Here is a 15,757-nt window from a genome sequence, read left to right as displayed (position 1 = left end):
CTCGGTCCAACCGTCATTCCTTTCGCAAGGAGATGTATTCTGGTATTGTTCAATCAAATCTTCTCATCCGAGATCTATCACAGTCTACTTATTTACATCAGCTAGAGCTAGCTTTCAGATGGACCACTACTCGTACAGTGACACTTGATCCACGTGGAGCCCGACGCTCCTCGACAATTTTCTGAGTGATGTTGATTCGACAGCGATCCTTGTTCTCTTCCTCCGCTGCATAGGAATAAAACCGTCCTAGAATAGTTCTAGAGCTCTCCTCAGGGCAACAGGACTCAAGGTATGAGCATCATTGGCCCTTCCCGACCTGCCGTTTCAGCCCGAGTGAGACATCGACAGCTACTGTCGTAATTCGGGGCTTCTCGTGCCCGAGAGTTCAGCCATCACCCGTACAGTTGGCCCAAAGCAGAGACAACGCCACTACTGCTCACCAAGTTACCGTCCCCCGCGGCACACATGAACCAGGCATAGCCGGACACGTCGTCGTTGCCGTCGAGCCACGGCAGGACCGTTTCCAAAAACTGCATTTGCTGGTCAGTACCTCCGTAACCGCGTAACTCTGTAATCCAGAGAGTTCCTACGCCGTTTTCTGTTGCCAGTGCCGAGGCATTAGATACGAACGCCTGGAAATCCGACGTGTCGACTGCCGAGCCATACCAGTGGATGTTGACGGCATCGACCAAGCACCTCCCTGCACAGGCATCGAAGAATGATGATAACCACTCAAGACCGAGCGAGTCGCCGAGTCCATTCGTCACTGACGGAGTGGCCAGCTCGGCTTGCTCATGGAAAGGATTCATATACTGTATGAACCCATCGGCCGCTTCGGATGCATTGAGATTTGCTTGTGTTGCGATATCGGGTTCATTGAAAGAGAAGAGATGTTTTGATCCATAGCTGATGGCGGAGGAGGCCTGTGTAAACCACGAAGACGTCGCGTCTTCACTGAGACCCCAGAGCGTCGGGATAAATTCAAGGTTAGAGGGAAGGGAGCCGTTGGCGAATGGAGCCCAGTTATAACCCCAGCTCACGGAGGACTGGTTCGCGAAGAGGTGCGTGAGGGACGCATCGTTATAGGCCAGACCTCTTTTACCCCCTGTTAGACCTCCTGTTTTCTCTGGTGCAGGACTTGCAACAGAGCTCCTTGAAGGGTTATCAGCTCCTTGAGGAACTGATACGCAGGTATCCTTTTGAAAATTGGTATTTGTCGACGACGCAAGAGAGCTGGTTTGATGACGTAGTACGATGAGTAGGAAGCCCATGAGATACCTGAGGCAATTCAGGACGGACATCTTGATCAAAGCGGTAAGTATTCAACTGCGAATTCTGACTCGCGGGTGTGAGGTTCAAGGTAAAATTTCGCCACGGAACGACAAAAGGGAACTGCATTGGGAACAAGTATATTCCCTTTAGCATCACCACCAAAGAGACTATCATGGGATTGGGAGGGAATTCGACACCCAAATGACATTTCGAAAATAATTCATTCAGAGAATTCCATGCCAGCAAATGTGAGCTCCCTTTTGGGCTCCTCGAATCTCCCCTGGGACGCAAAAGGGACTTCAATAGGCTCCTCTCTTGCCTAGGAGAATGCCAGCACATCTCGAGCATAACTTTCCTTAATACTGTACCAATAGGGCAGAGTCCCGAATTTCTCAGATTTGTTCATTGCCACCTATCTCTGTGCGTTGCCTTTAAAGGCTTGAACCAACAATCGACCAATTTCCTCTAGGAGATGTGCAACGATGTCGGAGTGGGAGCATCCTTTCTTCGGCTCTTCTTTCGTCGATGAAACATGTATGGCCAGATAATCAGTGTTGTGAATGAACTAGTTGATTTTAACGGAGGGCTTAGGTGTACTTGGATGGCTTCTGCCCTGCTTCCTCTATGGAAAGACTCAAGCCCGTCTTCGGAACCGACGACTCTCGGATTTCACCTGGTTCAATCGCGAGGTGAGAACGTCTTCCTTTTGCCGGAATATTTAACTAATGTCTCCTTGAGTGCTGCGCTTGGGCTTTTCTTGCCTGGTGTGGTTTCTCATCGTGTATCCAAGGCGTGAGTCGTCATAACCTCAGGAAGAGGTTTGGACTGCCAGGCAATATTTGTTTCGATTTTTGCGGTTCACTCTGCTGTCCATGCTTCGCTTTAGTCCAGGAAGAAAGAGAAGTCGCAAAGAAAATGCGCAATAGCGACAGAGCATATCGAGAGCCGGAGGGAATGATCTACACCGGAAAGGACTATTTAGACAAAGGGCTGGAGAAATTGGTGTAGAGAGGAGCATTGTATTGGCTATACTGTAGCTGCTCATAGAGTGCTCAAGACGGTGGTGGTGTCTTAATAAAGAAGACTAGAGCAGCAAGGCCTTTGGCGGATACTATCAGGACCGTCGCCGCAAATTGGCACAATGGCACTGAGGACTGTAGTAACTGGGACTGTTTGTACTGTATCTATCGTACATCGTATTGACGACGACTCGACGCCTGAGAAAGAAGAAGAGCCAGTTTCGGGTGGGAGAAGCTTCTTATGGCTTCCCCTTTTCATCACGTGTGTAATACGGCTGTAGCCGGAAGTCTCCTGTCTTCCCAGCCTCGCTTCCGAATCGTCTGCTACCTGTCCTCCCACTCGAATCGGGTGGAGGTCTGGAAGGAACGGTAAGTTCGTCAAGGTAGGTTCGTGACAGATGCGCATATACTCGATTTCTTGTCAGGCAGACCCAGTGGAAAGGGTCTGTTCGGCGGGGATCAATTCGTCCATGGCCGAATACTGTAGTTTATTGGTGCCCAAAAGGGTTCTGAGAGCCATTTTGGGACGAAAGTTGGGCCCGAATGCTCGTTCAACAAACATAAGTGCGCTTGAGCCTGCTGAGCTCGATGTTGGCTCTATTCAGTCTCTGAAGTAAGTGCAGCGTGTCGACGGTAGAGAATCTATTCGTAGAATTTATGGAAATTATCAATAAACTTCCCCTCTTTCGACTGCTGTCATTGATTTGGAGAGGTATGTAAATCGAAACGCGCTCCATTTAGTTTATCTACTCATGTACTACAGGATGGCGCCACCAGAAAAGGAAGGGAAAGGGGAGAATGGGTGCCTGGCAAGAGCGAGCTCGACAGCCGTTTAGCTTCCCAATGCGACGGACTCCCCCCCAAAAGAACCTCTCTAGAGAAACAAGTTTTTGACAAGATGTGGAATGTGAAACCCGGATGGAACTGGAAAGAAACTGGCCGAGGCAAGATATTCTTCAACAATACGAGGACATGTGTTGAGGAAAGAGAAATGTCGAAAAGGCGTTTGGAAACCTTTGGCGACATTGGACCATGGAGGGACTTTGTCGAGGAAGTTGAGGCGACCTTTCACGAGATGAAAGAACCATTAGTTGAGGGACGCAAGTATGCGGCTGCTTTGAGTTGAGGCACCGGTTCGTAAAAGATCGCAAACAGTATCAAGGGATGGCCATTGCATGGAGCCATCACGCATCAAGCATGTATCTTCGCCACTGCCCAAATTCGACCTTGTCACACTGGTTATGGGCAGTGTGCCTCCCTTTCGGGCAGCCTCGGGGCGTTTTTTTTGGGCCCCAAACGGGTCCATTTTTGGTCCCAAACGGGGCCATTTTAGTCCCTCAAATATCGGCAAATCCATGCGTGAAAGCCTGCGCCCAGTACATCAAATTCCGATTCGGTTAAGTGCTGTAAAAGGGACCGAGATAGCATTATAAGAAGTTTCAATGTATAAGACCTTTGATTCTTCTCGCTTCCATTATCGCTTCTACAGTACAACAACTTCCATGTTTAATAGGTTGACGAGTAATCTTACTCAATATCGATTGTACAATACCCGATGAAGATTGTCGCTACCTTATCTTTCCTGGCTCTTGGCCTCATCGGTGCTTCTGCCGCTACTCCCTCTCTGCGATTCGCAAAGCGCAACTCACCCAACGGTTGTGCGGACGGCGTCCCAAGCCAGGCCGCCATCGCAGGCGCAATTAATCAGTGGAACAGTGATGTCACCACCGTCAATGATTTTCTCGATGTCGCGACTTCTCTGCAAGGGCTCCATTTACAATTACAGCTCGTAGGTTAGTATTAGCAATTCCTCTCCGTACTTCCTATTTTCTACAAATTTTCACAGTATTTTACTACTTCTTAATCGAAAACTACGGGGTCGACATGAAGCTAATACAACTAAACCTTCTTATAGTCGCCCTCAGAGCTGCTAACGACGAGCCCGACCAATTACAAATTCTCGCGTGTGCGTCAGATGTGAGTCCCAGCACGGTTGCGCAGGCCGCCGCAGACGACTTATTCACGGGGTTCGGGCCCAACGTACTCACGCCCTTAAGCAACATCCTCAACGATCCATCATCGATTACGCAGAATTTGCAGCTAATCAATCAATTTCGCTGCTGCGATGTGCTACCGGACCTTGACACCTTATGGAGCTTCACTGCCGAGGACGACGGCGTTGCCAATCAGGTGCCAATGTCGGCTCCTAGACCGACAGCCTGTGCGTCCATATATTGCTGAGTGGACATGGAAATACGACGACAGGGGATAGTGGCACAATCGAAAGTAATTATTTACCTGGTCGGAAGGCAAGGAGTAATTCGCGGAGGTGGGATTCTTGGAGGGCATTTGAGATAGCGAACGAGCCGTTCCATAGGAAAGCTTCAGCGCGGGCTACGCCCGTAGGGGACTAGCTAGTTTTCTACATGGCTCGCTTCCACAGTAAACTCCGGTTCATTCCTACTCACAGTTACGGCATAGAGTCTTGGGGAAAGGCAAGCAACCACGCCCGAGGAAGGCATGTGAAATAATGCCGCTGAACGGCGTTATATCACGTGTTTTACCCGATATTTCGCCAGAGCCAAGTTTCATAGAGTAAACAAAAAGGGACCAGAAACGGCCTCCCTGGTACGCTGAACAATGCAAGCTTTCGATAACCGGAGCGCACTCTGGTTATGGCACGTGCATGCCTAGACCAAAGTCTAGCCTCTTAAATTTCCTCATTGACCTGTAAGGTAATCATCCTTCCTAAACCCTCGACAAGCGGTATCCGAAGTATCAAATTTTTTTGTGAACAAGCTCAGCCACGCTGGCTGGAGACGATCTGTGATCAGTAACTAATGTATGAAAGCAAATTGAGGAAGGCTCGAGCTACGATGGCTACGCCTTTACCATACAAGACTTGACGCAACACCCTCAATTAACTCTACCTGAACAACTGCAGGACAGAGAGTAGCAGCACAAGGCTTCGGCCCTTTCACAGCGCCCTCAGATACCGAATCGGCCGTCCCAGATCTAAGCACAGAAGATGGGTGCTCCAAACAGAGCAGCCTCCACACACTTCACCAACGTATCTTAGCCGGCCCTTTCCCAAAAGGCTCGCCGTTGAACTTCACTCATACAAACTATCGTCTACTGATACATTACCTGGCTCGGGAACCATGTATCCGTTTGTTATCAAAGCTTTAGAGATGTGCAAAGAGGATAGAAGTTCCTCTTTCCCGTTGGCTAGGTCGACTGCGGTGGAGATGGCGTTTCTGATCTGGACGGTGTCACAGATGATACCCTCGTTTCACAAGGGGAACTTACCTGGCGGCCATTGAGCTGAACACTCGCGAAACGGTCCAAGTATTCCGCACTGATATCTGATGACTCCAGGTCGTCTTTGATCATTTTCAAAAACTGGATAATCACAGCCTTCCTTGCGCTTTTGTCGAGATCGTCATATTTCAACTTCAGGTGGATTCTATTGAGAATAGCGGCGTCAAAGTCATTCAGCATGTTCGTGGTTAAGAACAAGACTCCTTCAAAGAACTCCACTTTGCGGAGGAAAACCGCCACGAGGCGACTCCGGTCAAGACTGAGCTGGGAACGCTGTTGCAGGAACACGTCGGCTTCATCGAGCAAGAGAAGTGCACCCCAAGCTTTTGCAGTTTGGAAGATGCGATCGAGCTGTCCCTCCAACTCTGCAGCGTCGGTGCTCAATTCACCGGCGGAAATCTAGGAAGTCAGCGTTGTCTCCTCCCTGACAATTGGCAAGTTTTCCTACCGAGTACAGTGGTCGATGGAAGTGCTCGGAAAGCGCCTCTGCGGTGAATGTCTTTCCCACCCCGGGAGGGCCGCTAGTTCAGGTGAGTATACCGCGAACAACAAGAGCCACGAGGTCTTACTGTAGCAGCATAATGATCCCTCGTCCCTTTCCTTGAACAACATCGTCAAACGTCGGGGCACGGCGGCGAACTTGGCTGTCCTGAGTCGGCTGACCCAAGCGGTTCTTGGTAATGGCCAAAATGACCTCTTTCTTAGGCGAAGGAATCGTCAATGCAGTGAAGGGTAAGTCGGACCAGTCGATGGATCTTATATTTTCCACAGCATACTCGCCTGTACCAGTAAGTCATCTTCGGCCAGCAAAAGTACAGTAAGCAATCACCTAACTTACCCCAGAACTTGTCAGCGAGGCTGAATCCCATTACCGTGGGAGAGCAGATGAGGAGATCGTCTTCTTTCATCTCGCCTGGGATCGAGCCGTTACTCTTCACCCGCGGCGAGTTTGATTCTCTTGACGACACAAACAGGCTCACGTCGACCTCGAAGTCGGACTTTTTGGTGAAGAACCGCGGGTAACTGGGGATGCTCTTCCGAAATTGTTGGGCATCAATCATGATCCTTGAGTCAATTGTCTTTCGAACGATGCCGTCCTTATGCTGGAAGAAAGCGTGTCCTGTAAAACCCCGGTGGTGAGTGCCTATTAGCTCTATGAACTTCTGGCCACGGGTTGCAAGACTCTGCCTAATCTTCCCGTGGGTTGGATGAAAGCTGAGCGGAAATGAGTTCAGAGTGTGGATCTGTCTGGCTCCATGGAATTTTTCGATGGGAAGCTTAGCCTGGACCGTTCCAAATACTTTGCCGTCGAAATCGAGATACTGGCATTGCAGCTCGAAGTATTCCACACCTTGGTCGGTCTTTTTCTCCTCACCCATGTCGTATCTAAGGCATCTTAGCTTACCGCTTCCGGCACAGATTGAAATGACATGACTGTTGGCCTTGAAGAGAGCCCAGAGCAGGTCATAAGTGATTCTGCCCTCTTTCAGGAGTGGGACAAGACGCTCTGTGATAGACTTGTATCTGTCCCTGACGGTACGGATCAACAGATCAAGAGCGTTGACACGTTTACCACCTGTTGCTCGACTTCGAGCTTGATCTGCCCGATACGCTTCGAGCTCAGGAAGGTGGTGAAACAGTATGTTTTGCTCAATCTCGGGTGTTTGTCAGCTATAAGCAGCCTGCAACGTTATGCACATCGAACTAACAGTAGGTTTGTCTTCACCAAGGCTGAGCCATTTGATATCCTTGAGCACGATTCTCAAAATGTCCCGCAGGCCTTCCGATTTGATGTCGACGTACGCAATGGACTTGAGGCTCGTCCTGTCTATTACTGATGTCAGTCGATTTTCTAAGGGAAGGTCTGAAATACGCACCAATGCGAGTGCGAACCACAAAGACGTACGCATCCAGAGCAGTTAGTTCGGAAGTCGGAGGCGACTCGACAACTTTATACTGATACGCCTTGGAATCCCAGCTATACGGGCTTGTCAGGGGGACTGGACACTATGACTTTTGTGAGCTTACATTTCATGCACCTCCTTGACTTCAAGTTTTGAAGCTCTGGCGATTGGTTCAGAGACTTGGGCAGCGGGCTCAGCTTGAGGTCTAACGATTGGGACGGTGTCCTTGGAGTCGGATGTCTGAATGAGCTTTACCGTGTCAATAACTTGGCGGGCAAACTCAAGAGGATTGGATAGTTGAGTTGCTGGACTGTCCGGAGGAGTATCAGGACGGTCAGATCGTGAGGAATTACCCTGAGCATGCTTGCTCTGCTTCATGGCATTGGATGGTGCAGGCATCGTTGCACGGCTTCACAAGAAAAGTGCGAGGGTGAAAGAATGAAGAGGAAGAACTAGGCGGAGTCTCAAGGACACGGCGGAGAAAGATCGAGAAGAGACGAGGGAGAAGAGTGTCCATGGGCCAATATTTATGTGCCAGGTTGTCGTTACCTATGTTAGCTCGCTTCATATAAGTGATGGTATCAGATAGGCAAGTTTACACTGCAGCTCCTCCATTCCGGTTTGACAAAGACGCAGACTTCGCATGCAGACATGCTGGGAATCCCTGGCAAACTTATTCAATCCTGCAGAGAGGGATTCTCACACTGGAGTTCTTGTGTCAAGGAATGCACAAGCCCTAGATACGTGCTAACTAAAAGCCGTAGTAAGAACATATTTAAATGTCCTCCGGCAGTTACAACACCCTGTCTTATTTCAGCGTGCTCATTACCATCAGCATTACCGGACATCCGAAATGGTCCACGTCTCACAAGGTAACCCGGACCGATGAGGGAGTATCTAGCTACGTGCAGGATTACCACAGAAAGGACAAGTCCAACTAACAGAGGTAAACGAGAGCCGATGGCGCACTGGCGGATCCTCCAATACTCCTTGGACCACATTGGATTACCCTCCACACTCCATGTTTCCTTCTTCCATTTGAAATAGATGATTGTAAAGATTGAAAGTTCTGTACAACATATCTCCATTTTATCTGCCCTGGGAATATACCAAGGATGCCAGATAGGATCCAGAGTCTGTAGTTCTGTTAGAATCGAAATTCATAAGAGTAAGGGCACACAGAACACCTTATTTGCTATCTGGTCTCAGAAAACCCAGACGCTCCAGCGAATCTCGATCCAGAGGTTGCATAAAATCCATATTTCCAGACTGCGAAGTCGATCCAGCGCCGTCCTGAGGAGGTGGTTGCTTAGATTCTCCATTGCTGCCTGTAGTAGGCTGTTGAGGCTGAGCAGCTGGTGCCGTAGGTTCGCGAGTGACACTCACTGCAAAGCTCAATGTCGGTAGCATTTGAGGGTCGAATCTATTAATGAAGCCCATGCCGTTCTCTGTCGACGAATCAGTTGACCCAGTACCGTCTTGAGCTGCGGGACTTCCGTTGGACGCCGCTGGAAGGCCATTTTGGTCCTTGTTGGCTTGTTTAGGGGAGCCCATGGGGGATTCTCTGCGGTCTTCCGGCTGCGAAGTCAATTCACCGCTGTCCCGAGGAAGTGGTTGCTCATCATGGAAGAGCTGAGCCATGGCAAGGCCAGAGATGTCAAGAGTCTTGAGGAGAATTTGTTCGGGGTATATCAACGACCAATGTATTTGAATTCGAAAATCGCTCGAAATCTGCAGAACCTGACGTGTATTTCTTTGTCTCAATGTAGGGTGATCAGAACCAGTATGAATTGAGATGGGAAGGAGACTTGGTGATCCTGATTTCGAAGGAGAGGCCCTTCGGTGATCAAGGATAGAGTCGAAGGACCGGACAAGAGGGAAGCAAAGGGGATTTATAGACCACGCTCGGTTCCACCAGCACCAGGGACATGAGCCTGGTGAGACACTGTGAACTGTTCAGCTGCACATGGCTTTGGTTTCGTGCTAGCATTGGTCTGTGATACGTCGAGATGAGCTGCTCCTTCCTGGAATTTGCATGGTCACTCAACACGTCGTCGCTTAGTGGACAACACTTCATCCCACCAGCATCCGGGCCATGAGCTTGGAGAAACACTACAAACCGTATAGCTGCGCATGGCTTTGGTTTCATGGTTGTGAACTTTCCATAGTGTAGATGCAGGACTTCCGTGCATCCTGTATGCAACCATCACGAGAATCCATGATGGAAATGCACGTTAAGATCCTATCACAGTCCGATTCCAAGGTAAATGAGGCGCTCACATCATTTGTAAGAAGTTCCTGATATGCATGGCTGTGTTGTCCGCCAATACACGAGTCCGCCAACAAAGACGAAGAAAATGGAGCCAGATTTCTCTAGGTACCTTACCCTGTTTGTTCTCTTTGCCATGACACTGCATATTGCTGTCTATCGTTCACCCCACTGGATGTCTTCCTAATGGCAATGAAATTGGTTCGCATGCACCCTTAACAGTTCAGACAGGCAGTTGTTTCGTCCTCTAATGCGACAAGGGGCACTGCACGTTCCGGGCCGCCCATCTGGCCATCGATACGAATTGATGTATCAAAATGGATACAACGACTGACCATGATGGGGCCAACTCAGCGCGACGGGCATGAGCCGCAACCCACGTCGGCTGAAATGGCTTGACTTGCATGACTTTGCGTGTACGTCCTAGCGACCTTCATCCTTGAAATGCACCGTTCGGTCCTGCTGTTCCTCTCGTTAAGTCAAGATCGGTAGGCACAAAGCAAGGATTTGCATTGATTGTTCTTGGGGGAAAAACCACAATCCGACACCTACTCAAACTGAGACAAGAGACATAATACCTTTGAAGGCTCATACATTCGATGCAACTCTTTAGCATGTACCTCCGTCGGCGCAGATAAGAAGCTGCTTGCAGTAACGATGATACGGACGGAATGTGCACACCTCCTCCCATGCAGGCTTAGAAGACTTGGACAAGTCAGCGTTCAGCCAATTATAAAGTTCGCTTCGGTCTCAGGCGCTCGGTATCACGACCACGAATCAAGCACCGGCCAATATCTATCAAACTCCCTCTAGTGTCTATCAAACTTCCACTAGTTTATGTCAAACCTATTCCAGCTTCTATCAAACTCCCATTTCTATCACACTTCCACTTAATTCTATCAACCTCATTCTGCCTTCAATCAACATTCTGCAAACAACCATCGCAGTCATAAATAATTGCTACCAACCTCCCATTGGTTTCTATCGAAGTACGTCTAGCTTCCTCTGCACCGTCGGTAAGCTCAATTGCTGACTGATAACAGAATATTCATAGGTCAGAATATGGACCCCGGACTCGATAGCCAGCAAACGAGCGACGAGAGTGACGAGGTTGCAAAGACCTGTAAACTGCTCCACGCTACCATGAAGCGAATGAGGACGCGGGATCGTCTTTCAGGACGAAGTCCACGGCTTGTTCGCGAAGCTGTTGACATCTTGAAGACACCACAGACCGGCCGTGATAACCTCGTTTATCAGGAATTTTTGTGCGATGTCCTACATAATTGCGGACGAGGAGTCACGTTGTTATGTGCCGCCAGCCTCGGGAAATTCAGAGTGGTCCGGTTACAGGAGAAAGACAAGATCGGTTTGATCGATCACCTCAAGGACAATTTGATCAATTTTCAACATTCTTTTCTTGAGGCGCTTGCCAAAGCGCATGAGATTCCCTCTGCATATGGTCAGTTAGAGCTGATTTTCATTCATGGGAACAGACTAAGGTGCTGCAGATTTAGCGAAAGGGGTAGGAAAACATCAGTGTACGAAAATCCCCTCCCCCAAAACGCCAAAATGGCTGACCCGTTCAGACACACGGCCATATCGTACCGACGTACGCAACGAGGATCTCATAAAGTTTCTGCAAGACCATTCGACAGAATACCCGATCCTGGTAATAACCGCTGGGAAGAATGAAATGCCTTCAATTGAGTTATCGCTTGAAATGGGTCAAAATCTCATCATCCATATAATGGAAAGGGAAAAGGCGCGAATTGACCTTTCAACTCGAGCGGGGGCGAATATATAGGACCGTTGGTCTTCCGTAAAGCATACAGGATTGACCGTTGTGTATATCAATCTTAGCAAAACCAGAAGCACCATCTCCTGTGTTTATGCGTTGGGCTGGCTTGCCACCACCGGTTATCTGCACGAAGCCATTCTCGCTGCCCTTATCGACCACAACTCCGCAAACATCGGGCCATTTCTCATATATGAAATTATCTTCTCCAGTCGTTTCATCTGGATCCACCACAACATCTGCCCTGTCGCGCACCTAGCCATAAATCAGCAAAATTGTCGAGTGCGAGCACACTGACGCACTAGGTCTTGGGCCTTCTCTTTCAATCTTTTCTTGTCAGTGTCCTTCCTCGTCATGTCGAGCAAGCACAATATATTCCGAGAGTACAATCGGACTCGTGGTAGTTTGGATAAAGGCCGATGGGAGCTTGGTAGCTGCGCATGTATTTCCTTGCGGAGGCAGACCAGAAAAAGGCGCGGATCGTATCATGAATTGTGTCGCTTCGCAGGAATCGTCGAAGGCATTGTCCAAGATATAGATGCCGAGGAGCGAAGAGCGAGGGATTGCAAAAGCTCTGCTACGCTGTTTCCAGTAAATTGATTAGGCTGTTGATGCCCGACGAGATGTCGAGAAAGATTACTTGGTTGCCCCTCATGGACTCTTTTTCTGGTTGCTGGATATCACGTGTCAGTATTTGCACGTGGCGGAAATGAGCCCCTCACAAAATCCAAGCCCAAACTGTCAATTTTCTGCTGTGCGTGACTCGGCCCCAGCATCAAATCTCAAGCCCATAAAATTGAATGGAAGTGGCTCCAGCAAGCCCCTACGGGTGCAAAAGGAACTTTTGGTCTAAACTTCGTCGGAAGCAGCCACATGACCTTCTGCAGGAAGGTTCTCAGGATCAATTGAAGACGATGTTGGGTGCCAACCGTCATTCTCCGTATATCACGTATCATGGGGGCTTGGAGACGGGTGAGCGTTTCGTTCTTTCTTCCTCATTCGGAGAGGGCGTCTAGAAAGAGACGAAGACGTGGCCTAATGCGCTCCACAAGGTCATGCAGGTTAGACTCCCAATCCTCTGGGCTTTGGAGTCTGCCAGTCACGCACAAATTGAGTGGATAGCTTCCGTGTTCTTCTTGATCTGATGCTGGTCTCAAAGCTACATGTTGCTTACGACGCGTGACCTTTGAGACGCGGCAAGCTTCGTAGCGAACTGTCTATCACCGCAATCCTTAAACCAAGCTCACTGTGTCTGGAAACGCGTGGTTGCAACTTCAAATTTGTGGTAATCGTACCCAGTGACTTCCATGTGGCGTTAACTGCTGTGATCACCTTTAGATAGGGCCCTCTTCCTCGTGACCGAAAAAGTCGCTTTTGAAGTCACTCTCTTCCACCTCACTTGTTGCGGCCTTCAACCTGTCCATTTTCGTCTGTATCTGCTGCATGCGTGATAGTCTCCTCATTCCTCTTTCAGTTGAGCATACCGTTTCTTGTGGCTGCGTCGACTGGGACGTCTCGCCTGCTTCGCAAGAGGCGCTGCGCTATCAGCGGCCGTTTCCACGCAATGGTGCTCCTCTGCAAATGAGTTGACATATGGGAAATCTGCTATTGAAGTAGTGTCTATTCCTCGTGTCATGCCCTCTAAGGAAGAGAGACGCATTAGAGACGCAGTAACAAGCTCTCCGGGCACTGATCGCCTGTCATTTGGGATGGCAGATTGATAGTCCACTTGTTCGTCTCGTGTGTGTTCAACTGTGGATGTGTTTGTCGCGTCGCGCGAGGATTGTCTGACTGCCGTTTTCGGATAATACAATCTGTTGGATGACCGAGCCGTAGTGATTTTGAATCTCCTCGTTGGGTGGCTCGCTGGAAGGGGGTTGATACGGCTCGGCTTCTTCATCTCTCTTCCGTTTAGCAGTAGCTGGCATATTCCTGTCTTCGCAAGGATCTGCAGACACGTCCTCTAGCCATTTCTGAACCTTATCTCGATCAAATACCTCCCGAGCACCAGGGCCAGAGGCGTCAGATGCGTCTGACTCGTATTCTGATGACTCTCGATGTATCCATGGATGCATGTGAACTTTGCGCGTCTCATGTTCGTTACCCATATCAAGCCAGATGCCACCTTCCTCTGTCTCTTTGTGCCAATTGACAATGTTACGAGTAGCGTTCTCCGAAGCGTAATCACCATCATCGAGGAACCTCATTCAAGTTAGCCGCAGAGCCAACATGAAAATCGTTTACTTACTCCGATCGGAAGAGGCAAGGATTTCCTAAAGGCAGATCCTTGGCGGCCTGGAGACTGGCGCTCCGCCGTGGAAGTTGAAGGGACTGCGCAAGAATATCTTCATCTTCTTCCTCCTCCACAACCCAGAACATCTTGTAACTCTGAAGATAGTGATCGTGACAAAGATGAGTGCTCACCTCTAGGCTGAGGTTGTTCTTCTTGGTATATTCAAACGGCGGATAGGGCGTCTTCGGCTGGAATGCCAATTGGTTCACCAAGTATGTTACACGATATTCGTTAGCTCGTGGTATCGTCCCCTGCGGTCCGCGGGAAATGTAGTCGTACTGAATAAATGACTGCGGAATCCCAGTCCAAGTGGAAGCCGGGAGGTTAACAGATGAATACCCAAGAACAGCATTGTTGAGGATGTGCTCGGCCTGACCACACCAAATTGCAGCCAACCATAGTGGCGCTATAGTAGGTCTCTTCTGAATCATGAAATCTTCCAGGGACTTCATTTTTCCGCCCTCTGACAGAGCCTGGCGAGCTCCAAGGAGGTGGGCTCCAGCCAAAGTGCATGGCACTCCGGGCACTAGAAATGGACTGCACAAGATCGATTCGATACCTTCTTCGGCACAACTTAGGGTAATAGCTTTGTCCACCAAGAGATCAAACCTTTTGTGCCGAGATAAACCCCTGCCTGACTTGGCGGTCGGCAATGAGTACTTTGGGAGCTTGACGATCTTGTCGGGATATTGCGAAAGAAGGATGACCACACAGAGAGCAAGCGTAGCTTCTCTGTGCATGCTTTCGGTAGCACAAAAGTTTTCAAGTGCTTCTAGTGCCAAAACGGAGTTGGGGGGCCATTCTGGCAAGTCCACGCTATTATGTTTCTGTTAGCAGGGCATGAATATAAACTGGATTACGGACTTACTGAGAAGCTGAAGCATTCTTTGACCAAGACCAAGGGGCATGGTAGGTACTTCCGCCTCGATTAACTACAGCATGCCAGTCTCCCGCAAGAGTAGTCTCCCAAAAGTTGGACAAACTTGGCCGCGTCGGCTGCAGAAGTTGCGCATGTTGCCCGGCTATTGCAAGTCTCTCTACCCAGCGGCAAGAGAGAATATAACACCAAGCTCGTATTAAGCATGCCATATTCGGTGAAGCTCCCAACCCCAACGATAGTGTCGAGTTCAAGGTCCCCTCCTCATGGTCGTAGCTTATCGGCGTGGAGAGGCCCAATCTTGCGTAGTGAGTGAGACCTCTCACCTTCACATTACATGCTGAAGCCTTCGTTGTTCCCCATTCTGATTTACATTTCAGATGCAGCCACTCGCCATCGACCCACGAGAGCCTTTGCTTGGAATTAAAGAAGAAGGGTGGCACTCCCGTGAGAAGGTCGGACAAATATCGTTCAATGTCGAAATCTTGTGACTCGGTAGTCGGAACTGTCCAAAAGTTGTAGCTGTCAGTAGCGACAGCATAGAATTCTGCGCGGGTCGGACAAACGCGGTCCCCGGGATAGGGATCGTCCGGCTCTGCCCCCATCGCAGCACTGGGCCGCGTATTCGTAGGCGGCAATTTTTGCAGTTTTGGCAGTGCCTCAATATTGTATGCTCTGTTTCAAAAAGAACAGATTTTCACAGATTCTGAATTTGGACAGAGGGCGCGTAGAGGATGATGTCGACAAGGGAAAGACCTTTTGGCCGGGGGCCAAGCGTCACCATTAATTAGCTGCCAAGTCCGGCTTTCCAGTGGATCTTTCCAGTGGGGCACAACCAAACACGGCGCTTTACTCCAAGCTAGTCATCAGACTTTTCCCAGTGACCAGAGCCAGTCCCTACGCAAGTTCAATCTGAAACTACAAAAGCTGCTCTATATGAATAACTGCGTCAACATGTGACATGACTATACGCAACGGTCGTAGCTTCAAAGTCACTTGCAAAAGTA

At 49.3% G+C, this 15,757-nt stretch overlaps 6 protein-coding genes across 11 annotated transcripts; 2 read left to right on the top strand and 4 right to left on the bottom strand.

The window, feature by feature from the left end:
- Positions 1 to 3,705: 3,705 nt before the first annotated feature.
- Positions 3,706 to 4,956, top strand: PV10_05272 (uncharacterized protein). The gene is made up of 2 exons (XM_016369909.1): positions 3,706 to 4,084; positions 4,207 to 4,956. Exons 1-2 carry the CDS (start codon positions 3,847 to 3,849, stop codon positions 4,530 to 4,532), a joined length of 564 nt encoding a protein of 187 aa, XP_016225697.1. The 5' UTR covers positions 3,706 to 3,846; the 3' UTR covers positions 4,533 to 4,956.
- A 447-nt stretch (positions 4,957 to 5,403) lies between these two features.
- On the bottom strand, positions 5,404 to 7,915 carry PV10_05271 (uncharacterized protein; the record flags this gene model as incomplete). Its single annotated transcript, XM_016369908.1, has 8 exons — positions 5,404 to 5,553; positions 5,601 to 6,011; positions 6,061 to 6,133; positions 6,182 to 6,392; positions 6,451 to 7,267; positions 7,322 to 7,440; positions 7,490 to 7,590; positions 7,641 to 7,915. The coding sequence occupies 8 exons, from the start codon at positions 7,913 to 7,915 to the stop codon at positions 5,404 to 5,406; spliced, it is 2,157 nt and encodes a 718-aa protein (XP_016225696.1).
- A 335-nt stretch (positions 7,916 to 8,250) lies between these two features.
- On the bottom strand, positions 8,251 to 9,365 carry PV10_05270 (uncharacterized protein). Its single transcript, XM_016369907.1, has 2 exons — positions 8,704 to 9,365; positions 8,251 to 8,652 (listed from the first exon to the last, which is right to left on the bottom strand). The coding sequence occupies exon 1, from the start codon at positions 9,155 to 9,157 to the stop codon at positions 8,705 to 8,707; it is 453 nt and encodes a 150-aa protein (XP_016225695.1). The 5' UTR covers positions 9,158 to 9,365; the 3' UTR covers positions 8,251 to 8,652; position 8,704.
- A 1,313-nt stretch (positions 9,366 to 10,678) lies between these two features.
- Positions 10,679 to 12,333, top strand: PV10_05268. Of its 5 annotated transcripts, XM_016369902.1 has the most exons (4): positions 10,679 to 10,774; positions 10,829 to 11,244; positions 11,294 to 11,323; positions 11,372 to 12,333. In XM_016369902.1, exons 2-4 carry the CDS (start codon positions 10,848 to 10,850, stop codon positions 11,587 to 11,589), a joined length of 645 nt encoding a protein of 214 aa, XP_016225690.1. In that variant the 5' UTR covers positions 10,679 to 10,774; positions 10,829 to 10,847; the 3' UTR covers positions 11,590 to 12,333. The 5 variants fall into 5 exon arrangements, with proteins under 5 accessions (XP_016225690.1, XP_016225689.1, XP_016225693.1 ...); XM_016369901.1 differs by having other exon boundaries at positions 11,294 to 12,333; XM_016369905.1 differs by having other exon boundaries at positions 10,829 to 11,323.
- PV10_05269 (uncharacterized protein) lies at positions 10,940 to 12,227 on the bottom strand. Its single transcript, XM_016369906.1, has 2 exons — positions 11,883 to 12,227; positions 10,940 to 11,835 (listed from the first exon to the last, which is right to left on the bottom strand). The coding sequence occupies exons 1-2, from the start codon at positions 11,934 to 11,936 to the stop codon at positions 11,563 to 11,565; spliced, it is 327 nt and encodes a 108-aa protein (XP_016225694.1). The 5' UTR covers positions 11,937 to 12,227; the 3' UTR covers positions 10,940 to 11,562.
- A 342-nt stretch (positions 12,334 to 12,675) lies between the features above and the next one.
- On the bottom strand, positions 12,676 to 15,467 carry PV10_05267. Of its 2 annotated transcripts, XM_016369899.1 has the most exons (3): positions 14,742 to 15,467; positions 13,829 to 14,689; positions 12,676 to 13,782 (listed from the first exon to the last, which is right to left on the bottom strand). In XM_016369899.1, the coding sequence occupies exons 1-3, from the start codon at positions 15,353 to 15,355 to the stop codon at positions 13,329 to 13,331; spliced, it is 1,929 nt and encodes a 642-aa protein (XP_016225687.1). In that variant the 5' UTR covers positions 15,356 to 15,467; the 3' UTR covers positions 12,676 to 13,328. The 2 variants fall into 2 exon arrangements, with proteins under 2 accessions (XP_016225687.1, XP_016225688.1); XM_016369900.1 differs by having other exon boundaries at positions 12,676 to 14,689.
- Positions 15,468 to 15,757: the final 290 nt, after the last annotated feature.

This window comes from Exophiala mesophila, assembly GCF_000836275.1.
Source record: "Exophiala mesophila strain CBS 40295 unplaced genomic scaffold supercont1.3, whole genome shotgun sequence".
Classification (NCBI taxonomy): domain Eukaryota; kingdom Fungi; phylum Ascomycota; class Eurotiomycetes; order Chaetothyriales; family Herpotrichiellaceae; genus Exophiala; species Exophiala mesophila.
This window is presented reverse-complemented; position numbering and strand designations above follow the sequence as displayed.